Genomic DNA, 25,069 nt, shown 5'->3' with positions numbered 1-25,069 from the left:
GCAAGGATGAAATGTTCCTAAGTAGGTGTTTGAGGGGGAAACCTTTTTAATTATTAAAGCCAAGTATGGTTTCACTTTGTTTTGTTTTTTAAAATTCAATGCAAAAAGATACATTTGGGGTAATTAGGTGTGCTAGCAGTTTAGGGGATTCCTTGCGTAAGTATTGGCTTACTGATGCTTTGAATGGGTTATCTTCAAATAGTGCCCATTCTTCAAATGTGATGGGGATAAATGTCAACTCTCCTCCTCCTGAGGTAGGACCTTGAGAGCAGATCCAACAGTTTGTAGTGTTAAGGGCATTCCCTACCAAATTATGTAATTGCAACAACATATTTCGGTTTCCTCCAGTAGGGGCCTTACACCATTCTATACATGTCTCCTCAGGTGACTGTCTACAATACTCACAAATACACCTTGAGATGTGTGGTAAATTTCTACATTCATGATCAGGGTTTGTTACTTCCCTTTTTCTCACATAATGTGGTCTGGGATAGACTATGGAGGTGCTTTGTACTGTACTGTTGTTATTAGCATAATCTGGTACCTCTAGTACTGTACATAACCATATTATTGCCACTATTGTGGTTGCCAAACACATAATACATCCCCATAGACTTTTATCGGATTTGGGCCCCAATAACATTTCAGCAAACTGCATCATCAAACTTAACTCGTAATTGATGACAATGGGATGAGTGTATCCCTTCCTTCTAGCTTCACTGATGTTGGTGTAGTCAGTAGAACCTGGAATGGACCATCATATCTGGGCTCAAGTGATTTCCGAACGTGTCTTTTGAGATATACCCAATCTCCTGGCTGGAGATGATAAGGATTGTTCTCTACTGTAGAATCTGTGTCTTTTTCCTACTGGCTGGGCTTTTGCTGCTCTCTTAGCTTCTGCATCTGCAAGATTGTTTCCTCTTGTTTCTTTTGTTTGATTCTTTGTGTGTGCTTGAATCTTGATGATGGCAACTTTGTGTGGCTTCATTAATGCTTGAAAAAGTTTTTTAATGAGGTCAGCATGTTGTATCTGTTTACCTGTAACTGTTTTAAAGTCTCTGCTTTTTCCAGATCAACACATAGTCCATTGTCACTCTCCAGCTGTATCTGGAATCTGTATAAATGGTCGCTGTTGTATGCTCTGCGTGCTCCAATTCTTTAGTAAGGGCCACAAGTTCAGCTGCTTGTGCTGATAAGTGTGCTGGTAGGGCTCCAGAAGTTACTACTTCAGTGTCGGTAGTGACGGCATATCCAGTGTAGGGTGTGCCATTTTCATAGTATCTGGACCCATCAACATATAGTTGGTAATGAGCATTGGGTATGGGCATATCTTGGACGTGTGGCAATGTCTGGGTTTCTTGTTCCATCAAAGCAAGACAGTCATGAAAATTTTTTTTTTTTGAGTACAAGTATTTTCATCTTTATCCTCACCGTCACCTTCTGCTTCTACTTCCATTCTCTGGGCTGTTGTAGACGATACTGTGCTGCCCGAAGGTGCTTGTTCCCTCATTCTTTCTCATTCTCCCTCCTTTTGAACATTTATGTTCATACTCCTGTTCTGGCAACAGGGCTGGGAGCAGTGTTGCTGGATTTAGAGTGAGACACCTCTTGATTGTCACATTGGGTGCACTCAATAGGGACACTTCGTACTTGGTGAGTCTAGCTGCTGAAAGATGTTTGGTTCTTGCTTGTTGTAGGATTTCTGTAACAGCATGTGGTACTTGTATGGTTAGTTCATGATTAAGAACAATGTCTATGCACTTATCCTTCAATACAGCAGCCGCTGCTACAGCTTTAATACATGTAGGTGATCCTTGAATGATATTGTCAAGCCTGCTGGAATAGTAAGCAAGAGGTCTTTGTCTTGTTCCGTGGCTTTGTTGTTAACACTCCCAAAGCATGTCCTTTTTCCTCATGGCAATACAAGGTAAAAGGTTTAGAATAGTCTGGTAGGCCTAGGGCAGGTGAAGAGGCAATGGCCAACTTTAATTGCTGAACTGCTTGAGCCATTTCTTCATCTGTTGGATGCGGACCATCTGTTTTGATTGCATTGTATAATGTTTGCATGTAAACTGATGCAAGAGGTATCCAGTCCCTGCAGTAGCCCACCAGGCCTAGAAATGACCTAACTTGTTTAACAGTCTTTGGTATTTTAGCTTGTAGTATTAGCTTCTTTCTGTCTTCTGTCAGGTGTTTGATGCCTTAAGAGATACAATGACCAAGGAAGACAACTTTTTGCTTACAGAGCTGTAGTTTTTCTTTTGAAGCTCTGCAGTCTTGTTCTCCCAGGAACTTGAGATGGGACACTGTTTCTTGCTGGCACTGAGTTGTTGTAGTTAACAAGAGGTCATCGACATACTGGATAAGCTGAGTTTCTTCTGAGTAAAAGGGTCTCCAAGCCTGGAGAACCAGTGACATTGCTTCAGAGTAGTCACTGGTGCTAGTGGCGCCCCCTTGAGGCAATCTTGTCCAGCAGTATTGTTTGCCATCATGTGTAAAAGCTAACAGTTCTTGAGAGTCTTTAGTGATAGGCATTAGCATTTGCCAAATCGGTCACCGTAAACCAGGCCCCTGATGGTGGGATCTGATTCAGCAAGGTGTGTGGATTAGGCACAATGGGACAATTAATTAACAGTCTCTTGTTGACCTCCCTAAGGTCATGAATTATTCATGAAACAAAGGCGTCGACCATTCGGATCTACATTGAACAAGGATGCCGGACTGTAGATAAGCTTGTAGTTGCTTGGTGATGGCGACTCTTTGATCAGGATTCGGTGGATATTGCTTTACGAATACTGGCACTGCTCCTGGCTTTAGTTGCAGTTGGACAGGTTGTACGTTCAGCTTGCCAGTGTCCATCTTCCCCTTAGACCACAGCTTGTCCGGTACTTGGGATGTGATCCAGTCTGGGAGGATAACTTCAGCAGAATCTGTAATAGATGATTGGGAGAGAAACACATACAGCCTCTATTTGAGGTAGTAAGTCCTTGGATATATTGGATTTATATTCGATACAAAGTAGCAGTGGAGACTGTTAGGTGATAAGAGAGAAACTGCCTATACCCACAAATGACACAAAACAGACTATAAAATCCACTAATGAGCACACAAGCTACACTTGTGCAGCCTAACAGAACACTTAAGCTATAGATCCATAGGAGCAACTGTGCTCACAGATACAAGAACGATTGAATAAGGTAAAACCCCAAAAACTAATGCAAAACCTAAAAAGCTAATCCGGAGAGAACATACAAACTAAACACAGAACATAAATTTCTAACAAAATATCCAAAACAGGAATGAGCCACTCTGTGGCTTGCAACAATGTTCCAGTAAAGTATCATTGTTCATATTAGGCTATGAAAGATAACATAGTCACATATGACCAATAGGAACTGTGTTTATCTTAGCACTACATTTTTAAGGAAAAACTAAATTTCCAAATAATGTCATAATAAAGAAATATAACATTCCCTTCAAATACTAAGTTCTTATTAAATGCACACATATGTGTTTGAGTATGTGTGCATATATCCACATATTTTCTTACTTTAAGGAAAAATTCAAGTAGTAATACCCAATGAAGAATAAGAAATATCTGATATGCAAAAAATACACTTAATTGTACTGAAAAGTTTGCTATGATTCTATAAAAGAAAGAACAGAAAATAGCAGTCAGCTCGTATCTTTAACTTTCTACTAAGGAGACAAAAAACAAATGTTACTGTCACATAATTGTTTTAAAAAACAAATAAAACATACAACTTAAATACTGATCAGATTTCTAAAATAAAAATAAAAAACAATTTAGCGCATTCAATCCTAAAGAATGATTCTTTTAGCTAGCGTACTACAATAGCAGCTGTTGTCGACGTCGCATGCATTGAACATAAAAAGACATTCACTGTTACATACTGCAGCTACGTAACCTTTCGTGACCTTTGGCTGTCATGCAGTCAGTTAAATCCTTAACGTACTTAAATGTTAAATACTGAATGTTCAAATACACTTTAGTATTAAAATTCACCAAATGCAAAGATCATAATTGCATACATATGAATTTGAGATGTACATTAAACATTACACACATGTAATGTCACAAACTTGATGATTTTAGTTCATTACTTAGAACACAAAACTGTACATTTGATTCTGCTCATTGGTAATATAGGGAAAATTAAAATATTCATTTATTTTCCTGGCCAGGATATTTTCCAAAATTACCAACTTACAGACTTTCAAACATAAAGTTTTTTTTTTTTTTTTCTCAGATCAGTTATTTGATCTGGGCACATATTTATTTATTCCTAGGATTTTTAAATAAAAAAACAAAAATTTAATTTCTTCTTATAGTTACTTTGGTTGCCATTATTTTTATCTGGATTTTTATACTGTCTGTCTTTGTTTACGATACTTATTTTTATTCTTAATTGCTTGCGTGTCCTAGCCTCAGATAACCCATCTTTGGGTGGACTTTAGTTATAATCTTTTAGCCTTATTACAGATCTTACTTCTGGGTCACATGAAAAACAAAGAAACCTCTGACCCTACCCAATTCCCACAATTAGGACATTTTGTGCCTCCTTCTGGTATACAAAACACACATAATGGACACTTCCTCTGTGGACAATACTTTTCAATTTTAAGGGATTGCAAATCTGAGGTTGGGTACAATTCCCCAATCCCCATGCCTGACCTGGCTATACCAGTAGTACTGCTACCTGATGTTGTAATTGTGGATGTGGTGCCCCCTGCTGTGAGCAAGTCTATTTCTGTTATGCCCTGTTCCCCAGCTGCCTGGGGTTGTTCAATTACCTGTGGGGGTTGGTGTACAAATGGTGCATTATCTACTTGTGGTGGTGCATTAGGTAAATGATATGGTGGTGGACTTTCAAATGATAACTCCTGTTTCTGCTTTTTTTTTTTCATCTTCTAATTCCTGTGATACTGTAAGCCATATATTAACTGTATCATTATAACCCTTTTTCTGTAGCCAATGTGCGTTCGTCACTTGGAATTGCTTCCATGTGACAGGATTTAAAGTCCCATCCTTCGGGAAATTAGCCCTACGTAAGATTGAATCGATCGATTTGATCGCCTTCTTACCTTCTCTCATAGCAACAACCTGTAGAGGAGAGTGCTCCATGAACCTTCCACTTTTTCCTCCCATTGGGGTAATTAATCCCTCTGGGCGTGGCCTTATCCACTTGCGGAAAGCAGTGTATAACGCTGTGCAGAGAGAAACAACTGTGCACTATTGGTTTGGGGTCTAATGTGAATGCGGCTTACAGTTCCCTGTTTTCAATCTAAGCCAACAAAAAAATCATAACCACCTATCAGGACAATAATATAACACCACTTTCATAACCTGGGCAGACACCCTGTTCTGAGTATTTTTAAATATGAACTGGTGCGTGTTGTGTCCTTAATGCGAAGTACTCATGTCTGTTTTTCCTATCTAAGCACTTTCTCCACTGCTTATAACAATTGCTGACGTGTGGGTTTGTGTGGTCACTTTTCTGCAAAATGTTATCTTGTGTGTGTGTGTGTCACCCCAGAGTAATTGTTTGGGCAAATTATTGGAAATATTTACTTCTCTATTGGTACTAATTCAAGGCAGCTTGGGTAATGTTCTCCAATTAACTGTTGCAGAGCCTCTTGCAATATGACACCCCACTCTTAAAGTAAACTCTACACCGTCAATATCAATTTCTTCATTTGTTACTTTAAAATGTGCTTGTGGTTTTACTGCAAGCACTTCTGGTTCTCTATATTGCAGGCCAGGTAAAATAAATTCTAGAACTATGCTGCATTTACACTCTGAACATGTTCCATGTGATGCATTATGAGACATGATTACATAGACACAAGACACTTATCATGTACGTAAAACACACTTCGTTTCATAAGGGCTGTATCCTAATTGGTTCAAACTGACTGCCAGGGTCAGTCTTTGATGAAAGCCAGGTCCTGCCTATTACAGCTTCTATCAAAGAAAGTCTTAACAGTCTTGTGAACACTGTTACACCTCATGACTTATATTGTGTTTACCACACATACAGACAAACAAACAAATACGCTTTTAGATCTTTTCAACTGAGCGTTAACCAGAAGTAATACTCAGTGTATATCGATCATCGGTCACGCCTCGTGAAGATGGCGTCCAGTCATCCAACATAAAACATACAGATACTGACACACAGTAGACACTGACAATACAGTAAACAATGACAATACAAACACAGTACAATCACAGTACAAACATATTACAGCTATACTTAATGTTGTGTGATATCGAAGTACTTCTGGTTCTATAAAAAATGAAGTCAACAAGGAAGAACTTAAATGTATATTTATATTCTGCTTACTACATAGGTAACTAACAGATCTGAGCGAGCAAAGCAGTCTTATCATTAAAAACAGATTGTACTCACTCAGATATGTAACGTAACTTCAGCAGAGAACAATACACAGTTCTATTCCTTCAAAGCTCCATCCCGGACGAGCCCCCAAATTGATGGCTTGTAATTTGAGCCCCAGGATAGTTTCAGTACTTTAGACATCACACCACACAGTTACGCTGACCATCAGACAGAAGTTCAAGAAGATGGTAAGAAGATGTGTTTTAATATCAGCTCGTTGCCTTTTTATACATAAAGACACCATTCCTTTACTCCCATAAAGGAGTGCTCAGTACAGAAACATAAACATACATATTCATATACAACACACCCCTAAGGTGGGGTTAACAATTTAAAACTTTGGTTCAATGTGAGAAATGTAGGAATACATAGGATAAATGGTATCTCTTATATCCATTAAAGGAGTGAAGCTCTATAGACTGGGAGTTGTTTCTATATTATGCTGACTCTTCCCGTATGTCTAAGTAGAACACGTCTTTCGTATAAACATATGAGGCCCTGTACTCCCTTGGTTTACATTGAAGGGGCCCATTTTCAGTAATGTTTAGTTTTTCTAATGGAAACTAGACTTAGAGAGATATACATTTGAATTTAACTGTTTCAGCAATACTTAATACTGGCTAGCAAGTCTAATATGATATAAGAAATATAATGTTAAGTACTATAACGCTATCAATGTGGTATTGGAACACGGCACATGACAATTTAAAGTGTGTCCTAAGCCTTCAGAAAATAAGTGCATGGCTACTGTGTGTTCTTTCCCTATTCACCACCTCTTGTAGTCTCCCAGTGTTGGGATGTACTTCAGTGGTGATGGTAGCACTGGGCGGAGAGAGCTAGAAAGTCTTCTCCTCCTCTCTGGTTTGTTGGTTACAGGGATTGCAGTCGCTTCACTCCAGAAGTCCTTAAAATCTTGCAGTCAATGATGGTGACTCCTCTAAATATTTAGTGTGAAATAAAATGTCCTAAGTGGGAAATGTAACAGATTTGTGGGTTGGCCAAAGCTCCTCTAGTTGATAAATTTTAAAAAATCATAAAAATAACTGTAACATTTCCAGTTATTTCTTTTGGCTGGCACAGGTGGTAGAAGGGGAGATGTAAATGTGTCTTGTGGGAATATCAATACTGGTTGCATTCAGAGATGCAAAATTAATCACATAGGAGACCATATTCAGACAGGTGGGGCTGGTGGGTTTATTTACAATCTCAAGCGGTATTTCGGAGCCTTAGGACACTAACCGTGGGCGCCTCAGTCCTTCACTTTCATACGCAGGGAGCACCAGGGTAGGGCCTTTGTGGAGGCATTCGCATAATGTCACAGACCGACTGCAACAAGAGATGCAAACACTCACATCTCTGTCCAACTCCGTATCAGGCCCGGAGTGTCTGTTTTTGCAGCTCTGTGTCGGGAAGCGGTAAGCAGAACTACAAGAGGGGAGGGTTCGGTATTAGCAGGACGGTTATGGTTGGCCGCAATAGCGGAGGATAGGGTTCTGCACTAGCTGGAGGGTTAGGAATAATCGCTGTCGGAGGAGACGGAAGTTATCTTGACATCACCACTGGAGCCGTTAGACCACCAGAGGCATTTTGCCAACTTTTTAATCTTGTCAACATTTTGTCATTGTCCTGAGTTTATTCAAATTCTGCCACCGCCAGCCCTCCTGCACAGTGCTGCGCTCTGCCATCGCTCCTACCCCCGATTGCATTGCACATGCCATCGCTCATACAATTCGATAAATATTATGTGCAGCATATAATATTTTTTCAACACGACGGGCCCGCACATCGCAGGACCCATTTGACGTGCAAACAGATGTTGTCAAAATCGAAGGATTGTTTGTAATATCACCCTGGTTAATGGGCAGCATAAATCTTTAACCGTTAATCACAAATGCATGATACACAGAATGCTGACCCTTACAGCTTCACAGTCTCAGCCCGCCCAACTTTGTGCTATATAATAATCCCTGGGGCAGATGTATTAAGCCTGGTGAAGAGATACAGTGGAGGTAGCTGATTGGCTGGTGCGTTTTCACCTTCTACGTTATCTCCGCTTTATCGATTCACCAGGCTTAACACATCTTCCCCCTTGTTTCCCAAGTGCTAGATTGAACCACTACGGTTTCTTTTGTAATGCCGAAGTCTACTAACTAAACCGTTTTTGCTCTACAGGTTGACATTATATGTGGAGATCACTTGTTGGAGAACTATCAGACATTAAGGGACATTCTGTCTGCAATTGGGAAAAGTGCACTTCAGGTATAGTATAAGTCGTATATACACGTAATCATTAGTATTTAATTTCAAAGCAGTCATTAACAATGAACTGATGGTTGCTAAGTAAGAAATACTTGACGCTAATAATTTGAGAATTGGCATGCACAATGCATTCCACCCACTATATAAACATGCACACTAAAGGCCCCCATACACTATGCGATTCGGATGAATCAGGCCATGAAATCGTCGCTCCCTGGTTCCCTCCGTTGCGGCTCCCTCTGCCCGGCTCTCTTGTCATTTGCATCCCCTGCACGCTGCGGTCCCCTGGTCCCCTCGCTGGCGTCTGCCACCCCCTGCTCCCTCCTCCTGCAGCTCCCCAGGAGTTGTATGTGATAAATCGCATGCAAAACTTGGCACATGAAGTGCCTATCGCGAGTGACCCCTCCCGGGTGGTTGCTGGGACAATCAGGTCCGACTTGTCATTAGGACAAGTAGGACTAATGTATGCGGGCCTTAAGCTTCTCATCTAGCTGTCCCACCCATACAAGTATCCAGATTTTGAATACTGCCAACCTCCTGATCCCAGTAACTCTGCCTCCCCTGCTTCTTAATCGCGCATACTGTACCTTGCATCAAAGCACACGTCAACATCCCCGTCCCTTACATCAGTGGTTCTCAACCTCAGTCTTAAAGTACCCCCAGCAGTTAACGTTTTTTAGGTCTCCACACAGAATCACAGGTGAAATAATTAGCTCCACCTGTGACACATTTAAAATGTGTCAGTGAGTAATGAGCGCACCTGTGCACCTGCCAGTTGAACACGTGCACTGTTAGGGGGTCCTTAGGACCAAGGTTGAGAACCACTGACCTACATCACACGCTCGTCCCCATCGCCTACATCACACAGCACATCAATGTTACCTACACCACTATGCATGGCCCCGTAGTCTACATTACACTGCTTGTCCCTATCCCCTCCATGGCATCATTTGCAGGATGAGGATACCTTACACACATGTGACAAAATGATGGAATTCTAAAACCAATGATCTCACAGTCAGCACAGGTCCCCTCACTGATCCTTTGAGGCCAGCCACCAGGTTCAGGAGTCTCTCCCAGCAGCCCCAACCTGCAGCGAGTCCAGCTCCAGGGCCCTGTACATTGCAGGGGAGTGCAGTGACCATCATCACCTACTCATCCATCACCTGATGACATCACTGACTGACATTGTGCAGTGGTTATCGGAATGTCCCTCTGACATAACAGTCCACATACTAAAAAAAGAAAAAAAGTTCAATGCTTGAAGTGCCGGATGCCATACCGTTGCATAATGTTATATGGCTGAAAATAGTTCCCTTTTGGTGTTGCTTTTAATTTGTTAAATTCATGTTATTCCTTTTATTAAAATATTTTATTTCCTTATATTTATATTTTAATGACATTTTCCAGTACCGTGGTTTTTTTTATACATTCAGCTTCATGTCCGTTACAGTAACAGCATACAGACATCAGGCACTGCTCTGCCCGCTGTAGCTGCAGCGTAAGCAGTCCTCTGATGTGTAGCTGACAGCTTTAGTGCAGATTTGGGCCTCTCTGGCTCATAACCTTCATATAATAGCAATTCTACAGCTAATTGCGGTTGCACATTTCCACCCTCTCTGAAATCTGCACAATTAACCATAAAATGCTAGACTGCGGCTGATATCGGCATCACCGTTAATAACCAAGCTGTTTTATTTGTTGCTGACCCGACACCTTTTCATGCTCACACTAATTTCTGTGCAACAATAAATAGCATTCTCTGGAAAGTGTCATCTGGGACAGATGAGGAGGTTGAACACTGCTTAGAGCTGTACTGAGAAGCGGAAGCTGCTATTTTGTATAAGATTATTTACATGTTACAGAAAAGCCTTTGTATCTGACAGGTCCCAGCGTGTCCCTGCTTTATTTCCCCTTTCTGATTGCTCTGCAGTTACATCTTCTATAAATCATGTGGTCCTGAGCTTAGTGACTGTGCGGTGTGATGCCATTGATCTGATTGACAGTCCCATGACTATAAACATCAGCATTATTAGTGGTGCGAGGGACTGTTCCATTTTGGTTGCATGGCTTGAGACAATCAAGAGACACATTCTATTAAAAGGCAATTATAGTAATTTGCATACTGTGAGAAATTGTTATAGTAAAGGGGCCTACACACGGGGCGACGCTGCTGAGCGATGCTAGACCTCTCCGCACACAGCGATGTGTCAGCGATGTCCCCTGCTGAGAACACTGGTCCTGACCAGTGATCAACTAGATTTATCCAGCATGTTCGATATTAATTGCCAGGCAATATCGCTGCGCGGGGCCGCGCATCGCTATGGCCCCTGTACATGGATCGATGTAGGGGTATTTTAGAAAATGCCCTGAAATCACCCTGTGTATAGGTCCTTTGAGTGTTATGTTGGAGAGGAACTCCACGCAGAACTTAATGTACTGAAAACCAGAGGCGAAACTACCATTGGTGCTTCAGGTGCAGTGCATCGGGTCCCCGGAGGACTAAGGGGCCCACTTCTGCACCAGTCATCCTCTTCCTGTCACCCATTGTTTTTCCCTGACACACTCTGCCTCTCCATGTCACCATCTGCCTTTCTTTGTCACCCACTGCTGTGTTACATAATTTGAATTGGTTTGGGGTGAAGGAGGGGGGGGGACAAAATTATAAATATTGTAGCACCTGGGCTCTCCACCTACAAGTTCCGCCACCGGTGAGAACGGAAGCTGTGTCATGGTGAAATGTCCATCCACAAAGAAAGAGTTGTAGATAAATAATAACCCAAATTTAAAAGGCTGGGGCCCTAGTTCAGAGAAGTGCCTAATCCCGATCTGTGGGGATGGATCAAATGTGCTTCTATATTTCCATCGTGCCTCAAGATATCGCAACCCGTTACAGCTGCCCTTGGGGACATGTGAACCTCAGAGTTATTAATTAGCAATTAGTATGTGCTTCATTATGACCGCATTTGATTAGAAGTTTTTACCTCATGTAGTCACATTGCTTTTAGAACTCTATGTACCAAGAATGTGCTGGTCCAGTTGGTATTCATGTACTGTCTTCAGTTCATACTTTGTTCTCTTCAGAACTCTGCTTTAATTATTATTTAAAGATAGGACTAAAAACATTTGTCTGCCTTCGTAGTGTAAGCCTGTAATCAGCAAGTTTTAAATATGTAAGTTGCAGCTCAGCAGGACAGACCCAAGGTCAACGGAGGTGGCTATTTCTCTATTTATATCGACCCAGGCCACAAAGCATTCTTAACAAGAGATTATAGAAATCCTTAAATTAAGATGTGTGTTTAGTAGCAATCTTGTTACCAGAATTGTATTTCGAAAATGGGGTTTTTTTTTGTAGAAGAGCGTCTGATAAAATAATGAAATAGGAGACCGGCAACCCAGCGAGGAAGGTGACCTTTGTTATGGAATGAATTTACGTTCCTGGTAAAGAATTCGCTCAGGACTGTGCTGCGCACTCCTATTTCACAGTCTATAACAGGGGATGACTCTAGAAAATGGATATATCTGCAGCGGAGGCACACAATTGTTGTAACAGTTTCTGGTTAAGGCTGGGTACACACTACAGTGATCTTGCATCATGGCCGACAGCACAACCGAAGGGGGGAGGGGTTTATTGATCGTGCACACTGAACGATGTAGTGAACTGTCGTGCATGATATCGGCCACCTGGTCCTTCCATCTGCAGTGCAGCGCAGCAGATGGGAAGACCAACATATAGTTTGTACACACTACCGTTTCTACGTAAGACTGCATAAAGCTACTTTGTGGTTCCCCCGGTGGCAGGATCGCATGCGGTCCTTTCACATGCGATGTATCGCATGCAACCCTGTTCCACGCTGCCGAGAGGGAGGATGAGTCGGAGGTCAGACTGGCAGCATGTCCGAGCTCCGGCTCAGGTTTGATGCGCACAGGACCACGCAACCGACCCGAGGGGGATTGCAAACCCTTCTAATTTGGGCGATATGTTGGGATCGGATGAAATTGGCTCAAATCGGACTAGTGTATGGGCTTAAGCCCTGCACACGTGGGGTGAAGGGGGAGGCGGTACTGAGCAATATGATGAAGCACACATCAATGCACATGCACTGAGTGCTGAGCAATCTGTGCAGGGCAGCATTTTGCCTATGCTAATAGGCAAAACATTGCGATCTTAGGATAGACAGTGCATGCGCTGTTTATCCCTGTGGGCGATGGCAATGCATGGGACCAAGCATCATCATCCTCATCATCGCAATACACTGTACACAGAGAGTGAACCAGGCTTACTTTCTAAGCAGTCTAGTCAGATCGCTTAGAAAATTGCCCCAAATTACCCCGTGTGTGCCGGCCGTAACCTAGTAAAAGCAATATGCCAGCTACTGTCCGTAATGACACTGCTCCTCCAGGCGGCAGCAGGTGCGTTATAGGGAAAAGCCATAAAGGGTCATCATAATCTGGTAACTGGAGACATGATATAAACCGGTGCATTGCAAATCCTTCTACTGTTCAGCACATTAAGGGCAGTATTCAATGAGAAAGTTCTCTGTGCATGGAGAGCGTTTTATTTCGCTCTCCATGCACTCTCCGTGTTTTAGCGGAGATTCTCCCTGTTCCGGAGCCTCCTGCTCCCACTATTCAATGTATTTAAGACTCGCCGCCACTCGCGGCGAGTCTTAACCCCTGCAGCGGACGAACGTCCGCGGCATGGAGCTTTCAGGGAGCCGGGGGACGGAAGCAGCCAGAGAGATTAAAGTCTCCCTGGCTGCTCCAGAGGAATGTGGAGGGGAGGTGGGCTCCCCTGGACCCAGGCAGCACAGGCTGCCCCCGCCTATAGCCAGCGGGGGACCCAGTATTCACTGCACCCGATCGTGCATATTAACGATTGGGTGCAGTGAATATATGAATATCTAATGAGCGGCTCGAGCGCTCCGGCCCCCTGCTGGCTGCACTGTGTAAAAAAAAAAAAAAAATTTTTTTTTTTATTAAATATATATTCATGTGCTATAAGCACATGAATAAAAATAACATGCCCCTTCACAGAAAAAAAAAACCTGATTTTTTTTACACCAAAATTAAAAAAAAAAAACCTTTTAGTTTAAAAGTTCACATTCCAGATCTCCATCAAAAGATGGAGAATTTCTACACGGAGAGAGATGGAGAAAATCACTTAGAAAGACGGAGAATATTTCACATTAAATAGGGTTGCTCGCTTTTGGAGAGCAAAATGCTCCGTCCAAGGCGAACAAAGCACAAATTCTCCATAAAACACAGAGAATTTTTCTCATTGGATACTTTTCCATAGTTAGACAAAAGTTTAGAGTTACCTAGGTAATGGAGCCACTAAATGCATTGCCGCAATGACCTAATACTTCTAGACAGCAATTTATATAGTATACGACCTTGAACAATTTTTTTTTAAAAACACGGACTGTATAAAAGAATAAACGCTATTAATGGAAGGTTGCTGAAATATATTATCTACAGTAGTTTGTGGAATGTCTCTCATGGAGCTCCCTTCACTGCCGCGCATATAGCGACTGGTGCTTTGTGCTGCCACCGCACCCCAGGGAAGCAGCCAATAAAGTGTCTTCTGTGTGTGTGTGTGTGTGTGTGTGTGTGTGTCTACACCAGATGGTTCCCAACCCTGGTCCTCAAGTACCCCCAACAGTGCATGTTTTGCAGGTCTCCACACAGAATCACAAGTGCTATAATTAGCTTCACCTGTGGATCTTTTCAAATGTGCCTGAATAATGAGTGCACCTGCCGGGTGACCTGGAAAACGTGCACTGTTGGGGGTACTTGAGGACCAGGGTTGGGAACCACTGGCCTACACACAAAGCATGCACCCATCTCAATAACTACTCTTCAGGATGAGGATTTATAAGAAGAATATTTGAAATTAATTTTAATTGCCAGCATCCTTAAGGCAGCTCAGTACCCTGCTTTACCCCCTAGTAAAAGGGGAGGTATTTAAATAAAATCTTTTAAATTGGTAAACTTCTATAAGTGAAGCTGTTGCATTTTAATGTCATATTTTTTTATTTTTAGGATGGCCTGCTGGTTCTTCACTACGGCCTTGTCCTGTCTCAGCTATCGTTGACTTGAAGTTATTGGCTGTGAGGAACGTAGGCTACAGGAACGTCCGTTTCACAGCTAGTCTTGGCTCAGTGAAGGAGGCCGTCAGAGGGAACACCGAGATTCAGGAAGAGAGCGATGACTGTTCTACCCCATGTGACGCTATCTTAGTGGGATTACTGGCATCTTGGCTTGTTATACCTTTCACAGGTTCTAATTTCATAGCACTGGACACGTGATGCCGGTCTGATGAAAAAATCAGTTATGTAAATACACTGTAAATTATTGTTGCTGGGTCTTTGTAAACCAAATGCTGATTTATATAAGAGATTATATAATTTTATATTGCAAAAGTTGAACTTGGGCGGTGATAATAGTATACAGGAAGCATTGGTAAGTTGCTAGAGGATTATTAATGCAACAAGGAGTCTTTTTATTTCAAAAATATATATATATATATATATTCTGAAACCAGTCTTCTGATGAAGGTTCAATAATGCTATATATGGTGTGGACATGAGTGCTTTATATTTCCCTGATCTGTAGACACACAATAAATCTGTTTTCACCATATCGAAGTCTTCATCCTTTATAGGCCCGCTGCGTCACAATCGGATCATGCGGGCCAAAAACACACTAGTGTGTGGGCACCTTTAGCTGAGGTTAAAAAAAATCATCTAGAGATTTAATTTCTCAACTTGATTCATCCCACACTGTATTGGTTTTGTCTATATATCAATGTGCTGGACATCTTTTCAGCTGATTAGTGATAAACGAACATTAAAGGTATTTACAATATCTGCTGAAGAATTGCTTTCAATGAGCTAATTATCCAAAAGAGGTAACCTCCGCCACAAACCATCCCAAACTAAACGGACTCCCTGCCACTACCGCCTCACACCTGAGGTACTTCTAACTGAATAATTACCCATTCTGCCACCTAAAGCAATCCAGTAATGCACTGAAATTCTTATATTGCTGAATCTGACGACCATTTTTATGCTTACACTAATTGAATTGTTGGATGCCTTTATTTAACATGAAAAGAGAGATTAACGTCCAGCCAATCGGCTCCTTTCAAACCCTGTGTATAACATGGTAGTTTGGAGCTGATTGGCTGGACGGTTATCACTAATCACCCTCAGTACCTGTAGGACAGGTACAGATGTACATCATCTGCATAGCAGTGGTAGACCAGGCCAGGACATCTAATTTTTACCCAGTGGTAGCAAAAGCATGCAAAAAGCATGCAAGATAGTTTAGAACCTTGTGGAACCCCACAGTGGCACTGGTGATGAGGATTGTTTGCCAGAAGATAAATTGATCTGCCGGTGAGAATGATTTGAACTGTGCCATCAAGTCCACAAAATGTATTCCAGTGATCAGCAAGAATCTCACTGTCCACTTTATCAAATTCTGCAGAGAGATCCGAAAGGATTAATGCTAGGCACACCCCAGAACAATCATGATTGTGAGACCATTGTACGACTGTTGCATGATCTGTTAGAGCAAATGATCTGTGTATGATCCGATCACGATCTTTATCCAATTAAATGGATCTTTTACAATCCTGACTGCAGGAGGTAGGATTTCCAAAACGACCAGCGGGGACCCGGATCGGACTTGGATCTAAAACATGCCCAATTTACATACAATCGGTTGAGATTGCATCGAAATTGGGGAATTGAGGCCAAATCGTTCTGCTGTGTACCCAGCATTATACTGAACTGGCACCTCTGTTTCTTGCCATCAGAAGATCATAAAGCACACATACCACGGCTGTTTGAGTTCTATGTCTTCTCTGTAATGCGGAGTGTATAATAACGATCATGGTTTGACAGGCAGGTATCTGGTTGAGATGAAACCACTTTCTCTGTAACCTTTCCTAGAAAAGGAAGGTTCGATTCTGCTCAGTAGTTGGTCATGCAGTTGGGATCTTAATGTTTTCTCAGGTTGTTTATCAGTGTTATACTATGGCTGAGTGTGTTCTTGTTTTAGATCAGTGGTTCCCAAACCTGGTCCTCAAGTGCCCCCAACAGTGCACGTTTTCCAGGTCTCCTCACAGGATCACAAGTGACAAAATTAGCTCCACCCGTGGATCTTTTAAAATGTGCCTGAAAAATCTGTGCACCTGTCAGGTGACCTGGAAAACGTGCTCTGTTGGGGGTACTTGAGGGCCAGGGTTGGGAACCACTGTTTTAGATCAATGGTCCTAAAAATCCTATTTCTCCTTCATCCACTAGGTGTCACTGGAGTTACACTGGGGAATAGAAGGCGACCACAGGGAGCATGGGCACTTTAAATAAAAGATTAGAGTGGCTAACTCCTCCCCTTCTACTTCCCCTCCAGGTCAGTCTTAGTTTGTGCCCGAAAGGGAGCGGACACACACTAGGTGCTCTCAGAGCACATAAGAAAATTTTAAGCAGCAATGGGTTTTTTACTCTGCGCAGAGGACAGGCAGATAGTGTTACACTAACTGCCTGCTACGTGGGAGCCTGCCGAGGGAGCCGACCGCCCTCATGGCAGCGCGCCCGGCTCCCTGACTGCTGAGACCACCGTCTCGGGAGGCAATGGGCGCTGCCCACCAAAGCACGCCGCGGTCCTCCCCCAGCCTACCGCCGACGGCAGGCGCATAGTAAGTATTCCCTGTCACCGCTGCTAGCGGCGGTGGTCAGGGTTTATTAGAAAAAGGCAGCAGCAGAGGGCTTCAAGCCTGGCGCCAGGACGCGAGAGCTGCCGGGCGGGGGGCGGAGCTACCGCGTGGTACTCCCAGCAGCCCCGGCTATCCCCAGCGCTATCACAGACACGCGCGACAGCCATCTTTTTTACACTGGCGCCGCTGCAGAGCAGACTGTGGGAAGCTCCTGTACCGCTGCAGCCCCTCCAAAGGCTACAAGTACATCGCTGATCCTGGTGACCGTCCTGCTATAGCTCTCCCGGTACTGTGAGTTACAGTGGGGGGTTGAGAGCTTAGAGAGAGATAGTTGGGCTGTGCAAAGAGACTAGGGCTATAGCGCTCCCTGGTTATAGACCATAGCGCTGTACAAACCCTGTGACAGCTCCTTTCCTTCACTATCTCTCCTGTCAGTCCTTCTTCCTGGACTTATCTATACCTACTCTCCCTTGGGTGTGTGGTAGTGTGTGGATTCTGTGACATATATGTACAATGGCAGGGGGAAGCTCCAAGAGAATTGCCTGTAAGACTTGCAATGCTAAGTTTACCCCTTCAGCCCCTGGGGATCTTAACTGTGAGAAATGCACTGTTAATCCCTCTGTGTCACAAACCCCAGTGGACCCACCTTTCTGGGCCTCACAACTAACTGAGGTTATGTCCCGTTTATCCTCTGAGTTAACAGTCTCAGAGAGATAGAGAGACCTCTAGGACACAGCAGAGTGACTTAGCCTCTGCAGTTCAGAGCCTTACTAGAGCCCTAGCTCCAAGGCAGGCTGAGCCTCGCCCTTCCTCTTCAAGGCAGCCCCCACCTTTGCAGAGGAGAAGAGCTTCTCCATTACACCACTCCCCTGACTCTGACGATATGCCAGACCTGGAGGAGGGAGAATTTGCGCCCCCTGGGGACGACATGCAGGATGTGATGGTTTATGACACACAAGAACCTGCTCAACCCTCTCAGGGTATTGAGGACCTTATAGAAATGGTCAAAGTGGCCTGCAATGTGACAGAGGGAGTCGACACCCCTTCCCGTCCATCCCTTTTTGGGAAAAAGGCAAAAATGTCCCCTAATTTCCCAGTAGCTGAGGAATTAGATGAGCTGGTTACAGAGGCCTGGAAAAACCCAAAAACCCAGACAAACGGTTTCAGGCTCCTAAGCGGTTCTTTCAGAACTATCCACTGCTGCCGGAGGGCAGAAAGAAAGTGGAAATTCCACCGAGAGTGGATTCATCTGTTTCCCGGCTGTCCAAAAAGACTGTCCTTCCAGTCCCTGGGGCTACCACCCTCAAGGATGTCTCAGACCGTAGGTTAGAGATGACCTTGAAAAACATCTTTTCAGCGGCTGGTGTGTTACAGCGGGGTGAACAAGGCCATAGGTGTATGGGCATCACAACTCTCGGCTGAGGTGAGTGACGGTTCAGACCCAGCTACTATTCTGCAGCTGTCTGAACAGATCCAGGATGCTTCAGCCTTCTTAATAGAGGCGTCCTCAGACATTTGTGTGGTGGCGGCTAGAATTTCTGCTCTGTCCATTTCAGCCCGCAGAGGCCTCTGGCTGTGTCAATGGCAGGCTGATGCGGAATCAAAAAAGGGCGGTGGAATCCATGGCCTTTAACGGGGGAGCTCCTGTTCGGTCCAGAACTGGATAGATGGATATCCCAGGCCACAGGTGGGAAGTCACAATATCCTTCTGTCGGCAGCTCCACCCCCATTTCGCAGAACCGCCCACATGCCTTCCTTTCGTGCCTTTCGTCCCTCCAGTAGGTTCAGAGGTAGATCCAGCGGAGGTGCCCCTTCACAGAGAGGAACCAGAGGCCGTGGAAGAGGCGCTTCCACTACCGCTCTGGACCCCAAAGCCACCAAACCTACTGCATGACGGTCCACCGTCCCACTTGGGGGATCCCAGGGTAGGAGCTCGTTTACGGAACTTCGGCTCCGTGTGGCTCCAGTCCTGTCAGGACGCCTTGTGACCCTTGGTTACAAGATTCGCTTCAGCATGTCTCCCCCAGACAGGTTTTTCAAGACCGGTCTTCCTCTTCCTCCAGAGAAAGGACAACCGCTTTTGGCCGCCATCGCCAAGCTGCAGGACATGGGAGTAGTGGTTCCGGTCCCCGCGGAACAGCGTACCCGGGGCTACTACTCCAGCCTGTTCCTCGTACCAAAGCCGGATGGCTCGGTACGTCCTATTCTCAACCTAAAGGATCTGAACCCGTACTTGCAAGTTTCCAGATTCAAGAGTCCCTACAGTCTGTGATACAGGGTTTGGAAGAAGGAGAGTTCTTGGTATCCATAGATATCAAGGACGCCTACTTGCACATTCCCATTTGGGCCCCGCACCAGGCATATCTGCAGTTCGCGGTGCAGGAGCGGCATTGGCAATTTCAGGCCCTCCCGTTTGGCCTCTCGTCCGCACCTCGGGTCTTCACCAAGGTGATGGCGGTCATGATGGAGGTTCTCCGCATGCAGGGGGTTACTATCATCCCCTATTTGGACGACCTTCTGCTGAAGAGTCGTTCAAAGGACACCCTGCTGGAGCATATTCTTCTCACACAGAAGATTCTCACATCACACGGGTGGATCCTCAACTTCGCCAAGTCGCAGCTTCACCCCACTCAGCGTCTCTTGTTTCTGGGGATGATCCTGGACACCAGTCAGATGTGGGTGTTCCTACCAGCGGACAAGATTCAGTCCTTACAGGCCTTGGTCAGACTTGTCCTGAGACGGAGACAGGTGTCTGTGCACCAGACTTCTGGGGAGGATGGTATCCACCTTCGAGGCGATACAATACGCCAGGTTTCATTCTCGCCCCTTCCAGCTGTCGCTCCTCCATCAGTGGTCGGGCTCTCACCTGCATCTGCAGCAGAGGGTGACCCTGTCCCCACGGGCTCGTTTGTCCTTGCTGTGGTGGCTGAACACCGCCAACCTACAACAGGGAAGGAGGATTGCGATTTGGAATTGGACCCTCATCACCACGGACGCCAGCCTCCGAGGTTGGAGTGCGGTCACCCTGGACCGTCAGTATCAGGGGTTGTGGACACAACAGGAGAGTCTGCTTTCTATCAACGTTCTGGAGTTATGAGCTGTCTATTATGCTCTTCTCCAGGCCAGACCTCTTCTCCAGGGCAAAGCTGTTCGTGTCCAGTCCGACAACTCCACGACGGTTGCGTACATCAACAAGCAGGGAGGCACCCGCAGTTGCGCAGCCATGAAGGAGGTCAGCAGGATCCTGGTCTGGGCGCAGGCCCATGCCCTAGCCCTGTCAGCCGTGTTCATCCCCGGAGTGGAGAACTGGGAGGCCGACTTTCTAAGTCGGCGGGACGTACATCAAGGAGAGTGGTGCTTGCACCCTCAAGTCTTTCAAAAACTGGTACATCGCTGGGGCTGTCCCCAAGTGGACCTGATGGCGTCCCACCACAACTTCCAACTTCCCAGGTTCTTCGCAAGAACACGAGATCCTCAAGCAGAAGGGGTAGATGCGCTGGTGGCTCTTAGGCCCTTCAAGTATGTGTACCTATTCCCACCATTCCCGATGCTGATCGACGAGCCGTGGCCCCTGCCGCTTCAGGAAGACCTTCTCAGCCAGGGACCCTTCATCTACCCAGATTTAGGTCGTCCTTATTTGACGGCGTGGCTGCTGAGAGGTCCATCCTGAGTAGGGCAGGTATACCTAGTGCGGTCATACCCACCATGCTTCGCGCTAGGAAAGAGGTCACCTCAGCGCACTACCACAGGATATGGCGCTCTTATGTGGCTTGGTGCGAGAGGCGTGGGGTCTCCACATGCCTGTTCAAGAAGGCGAGACTCCTCCTTTTTCTGCAGGAAGGTTTGTCTGCAGGGCTGAGGCTGAATACTTTAAAAGTTCAGGTCTCAGCTCTCTCTATCTTTTTTCAGAAGAAGTTAGCTTTTCTTCCAGAGGTTCAGACCTTTTTTCAGGGGGTGCTTCATTTGCAGCCCCCCATTCTTCCTCCAACGGCTCCCTGGGACTTGGACTTGGTGCTGGAGTACCTTCAGTCCTCGGTTTTTGAGCCCTTGGAGGAGGTGGACCTTCGCTACCTCACGTGGAAGGTCGTACTTTTGCTGGCTCTGGTATCTGCCAGACGTGTATCAGAGCTGGGGGCTCTTTCTTGCCGCTCCCCGTTTCTTCAATTTCATCCGGACAGAGCGGAGCTCCGTACCAGCCTGGCCTTCCTCCCAAAGGTGGTATCGGCTTTTCATTTGAACCAGCCCATTGTGGTTCTTGCCTTCCCAGAGGACTCCCCGGAGGCGAGATCCTTGGATGTGGTTAGGGCTCTAAGGATTTATGTAGCCCGTACAGCCTCTATCAGGAAGTCTGATTCGCTGTTTGTGACCTACGACCCTGTGCGTCGTGGATGGCCAGCCTCAAAGCAGACGCTGTCCAGGTGGATTCGGTTGACTATACGTCAGGCCTATGTCACCTCTTCACGGACTCCTCCTAGTTGCATAACAGCGCATTCAACCAGGTCGGTGGGGTCCTCTTGGGCGGCTGCCCGAGGGGTTTCTCTACAGCAGCTCTGCCGAGCGGCTACCTGGTCTGGCTGCAGAACCTTTGTTAGGTTCTACAGGTTTGATACCTTTGCGGCTCCTGCTTCAGTGTTTGGCCGCAGGGTGTTAAGGGGTTCTCAGCGCTCACCCACACGGGATTGAGGGCTCTGGGACGCCCCCAGTGTAACTCCAGTGACACCTAGTGGATGAAGGAGAAAGAGGGATTTTGTACTTACCGTAAATCCTTTTCTCCGAGTCCACAGGTGTCACTGGACGCCCACCACAGCGCTGTTCTCTTTAAAGTTGCCTCAGGGCTTATGTCCTACAGGGTCCATTACCTTGGAGTTTCCCTGCTGGGTTACTATGGTTATATATATATATATATATATATATATATATATATACAATTATATTACTAAGTTAATATGTTACATTGTCTGTTGACTATGTATGTTTGAACTTTCAGTGTTTTCTCACTGTTTTTCTTTCTTCTTGTATTGAATGTTGTATGTGGTATTAACCTCCTCTTCGGAAGTGTGTTTTATCTTCCTGCTCCCTTCCGGGCACAACCTTTATGACTGACCTGGAGGGGAAGTAGAAAGGGAGGAGTTAGCCACTCTAATCTTTTATTTAAAGTGCCCATGCTCCCTGTGGTCGCCTTCTATTCCCCAGTGTAACTCCAGTGACACCTGTGGACTCTGAGAAAAGGATTTACGGTAAGTACAAAATCCCTCTATTTATTTTGCAAAAAAACATGCAGAAATCATTACAGACTGAAGCAGACTTGCTACCACTGGCGTTGGGAAGGGGCTACTGTATGTGCCATTTCCTGCATTGCCGTGTCAGATTAACCCAAGACGATTGATCGAAGATTATACTTGACATTATTCTGCTTTTCTTTTCATAGTGAAGTGCTTGCCTAATGAAATGCAGGATCAATGGGCTGTCTCAAAGGGGTAGAACTTATTGCAATTACTTTGATATATGAGTGGAGTGTTGAAATTAAAAGCTCTTCACTGCTGTTAAAGCGTCTTTCTAATAAATGTGCTGACATTGTTATTGAGGCCATTTACTTTGTAGTCGCCATGTTTTTATTCCGCTATATAAGAGACTTCTGTGTTTGCTTTTGTTCCTGAGAGCAAGGCAACATTTTTAATAAGAATTATTGGATCAATTATTTATGCTTGTGCACATTGCTAATTGCTTTCGTTTATTTGGGGCTTGTACTTCTCAGTTGTGAGAGCAGCTAGTCGCTAGTAGGAAGCCCTGAAATATTCCTATGGCCAAACTTTTAGGCACAATGTCCTGGTGAAAGAATTCGCTCCATCATTATTGGATATTGGTTCAGAACACAAAATGTTTCTCTGTTGTTTATTACGTGAGGGAGATGTACTGTATTCAGCATTGGAGAAAGGCAAAATTGGCTATACTTGGCTAAAGCAACCAGTAAGCATCTCACTTTAATTTTTGTAGTCTATGAAATGACAGAAGCGGATAGTTTTTTTGGCAGCTTTCTTTATCTCGCTCCAAGGGCCAGAATGTAATAGGGTGTGATAATAAAGTGAGAGTTTTCCCTTTTTTTTTTTTTTTTTTAAAGTGGCAATCATTTACGGTGGGGAAAAAAACAGGTTAATGATTGCCGCTTTTACAAAAAACGGGAAAAAAAAAACAGAAAATCCCCCCCAAATCTTTCACTTTCTGATTCTCCCACCCTATTACACTTGTCCCCAAGTCTTGATACATCTCTTTGGTCACCATAAGATTTCTATGCCATTCAGACAGATATAGGACCAGTTTGAGGGCCCCTCCTGCATCTGTTTGAATGGCATGCAAATTGTATAGTGACCATAGATGTACCAAGCCTTGGAGCTGTTCCGCACACATATTCCGCAGCACTGTACAGATAATATTTGAACGCTCACATCCTTCCCTGCCCCAGTGGAGCTTACAATCTATATTCCCTACCACATGTACACAGAGACATTCTAGGGTTAATTTTGTTGAGCGCTAATTTACCAACCAGTATATTTTTGGATTGTGGAAGATAACTGGAGTACCCAGAGGAAACCCACGCAAGCAGGGGAAGAATTTACAAACTCCACGCAGTAAGGGTCATGGTAGGAATGGAACCCATGACCTCAGCGCTGTGAGGCAGTAATGCTAACCATTACACCGTCCGTGCTGCCCCTAATAGTTGATCACCCATGACCCAAGCAATGCAGCCATCTGGTACTAGCACATACATAGAGATTTGGCCATTAGCTGCCATTATTCCTAGTGTGACCTATTGTGAATGAAAAACTGGATTTTGGTCATTTTGGCTGAGCACATAGAACACTGATTTCAGTTTGGTAAGCAGTGGCTTAATAGTCTGATCTGACCTCCCAAGTGTGGCCAGTATTTAAAGGGACTCACACCCCATACACAAGAACTGCCTATCTCAATGCAATAGCTTGGGTACATGGCACAGTGACACATCTTACATGTTCTTTATTTGTAGACAGTGTATTATGTAATTGGTCAGGAAAGGACAAAATATCACCCAAAGGACATAGAGGGGCAGAAGACCCTCATAGGCATCCTTGTATACTGCAAATGTCTTACTTATGGTCTTTAAACAGGCAGCACATTGCCTTTATCCCCAGTAATAAAACGTGATTTAATCAGAGACACCATTGTGTAACAACCTATCAGCAACATTTTTCTGTAAGATAAAAAGCTGTTAAAGATACAACAAACAAATCCGAGCATTCCATGTTACTACTAGGTGATCAGATTTACTATGAGCCTTTCTAAGAATAAGGTGTAAAGGCCCCCATACACTAGGGCGACTTGTCCTTAAGACAAGTCGCCCCCGACTTCCCCCTGAGCTTCCCCGGCTGCTCCCCGGGGGAGCTTGATTAGATTGGCACTTGATGTGCCATTTTTTACATGTGATAAATCGTCTCGATTTATCACATGTAAAAAACCCGGGGAGCAGGGGGGGGAGGGGCTACAGAGGTGGGAGCAGGGGGGCTGGGGACGCTGCGGGGACAGCGTCTGTGTCCCCCGCTGCTGGGGACGCTGCGGGGACAGCGTCTGTGTCCCCCGCTGCTGGTAACGCTGTGGGGACAGCGTCTGTGTCCCCCACTGCTGGTAACGC

At 44.7% G+C, this 25,069-nt stretch overlaps 1 protein-coding gene across 1 annotated transcript in view; it reads left to right on the top strand.

The window, feature by feature from the left end:
- Positions 1–15,551, top strand: part of PCGF6 (polycomb group ring finger 6) — a 38,044-nt gene extending 22,493 nt beyond the window's left edge. Inside the window, exons 9-10 of the mRNA XM_083149261.1 lie at positions 8,595–8,681; positions 14,727–15,551. Of these exons, the coding sequence (XP_083005387.1) occupies positions 8,595–8,681; positions 14,727–14,783 (144 nt within the window). The 3' untranslated portion in view covers positions 14,784–15,551. The remainder of the gene's footprint in view (positions 1–8,594; positions 8,682–14,726) is intronic.
- The last annotated feature ends 9,518 nt before the right edge of the window (positions 15,552–25,069 follow it).

This window comes from Crinia signifera, chromosome 6 (genome assembly GCF_055691185.1).
Source record: "Crinia signifera chromosome 6, ASM5569118v1, whole genome shotgun sequence".
NCBI classification, from domain to species: Eukaryota; Metazoa; Chordata; class Amphibia; order Anura; family Myobatrachidae; genus Crinia; species Crinia signifera.
Note: the sequence above shows the minus strand (reverse complement) of the source record. Positions and strands in the feature narration are given on the sequence as shown.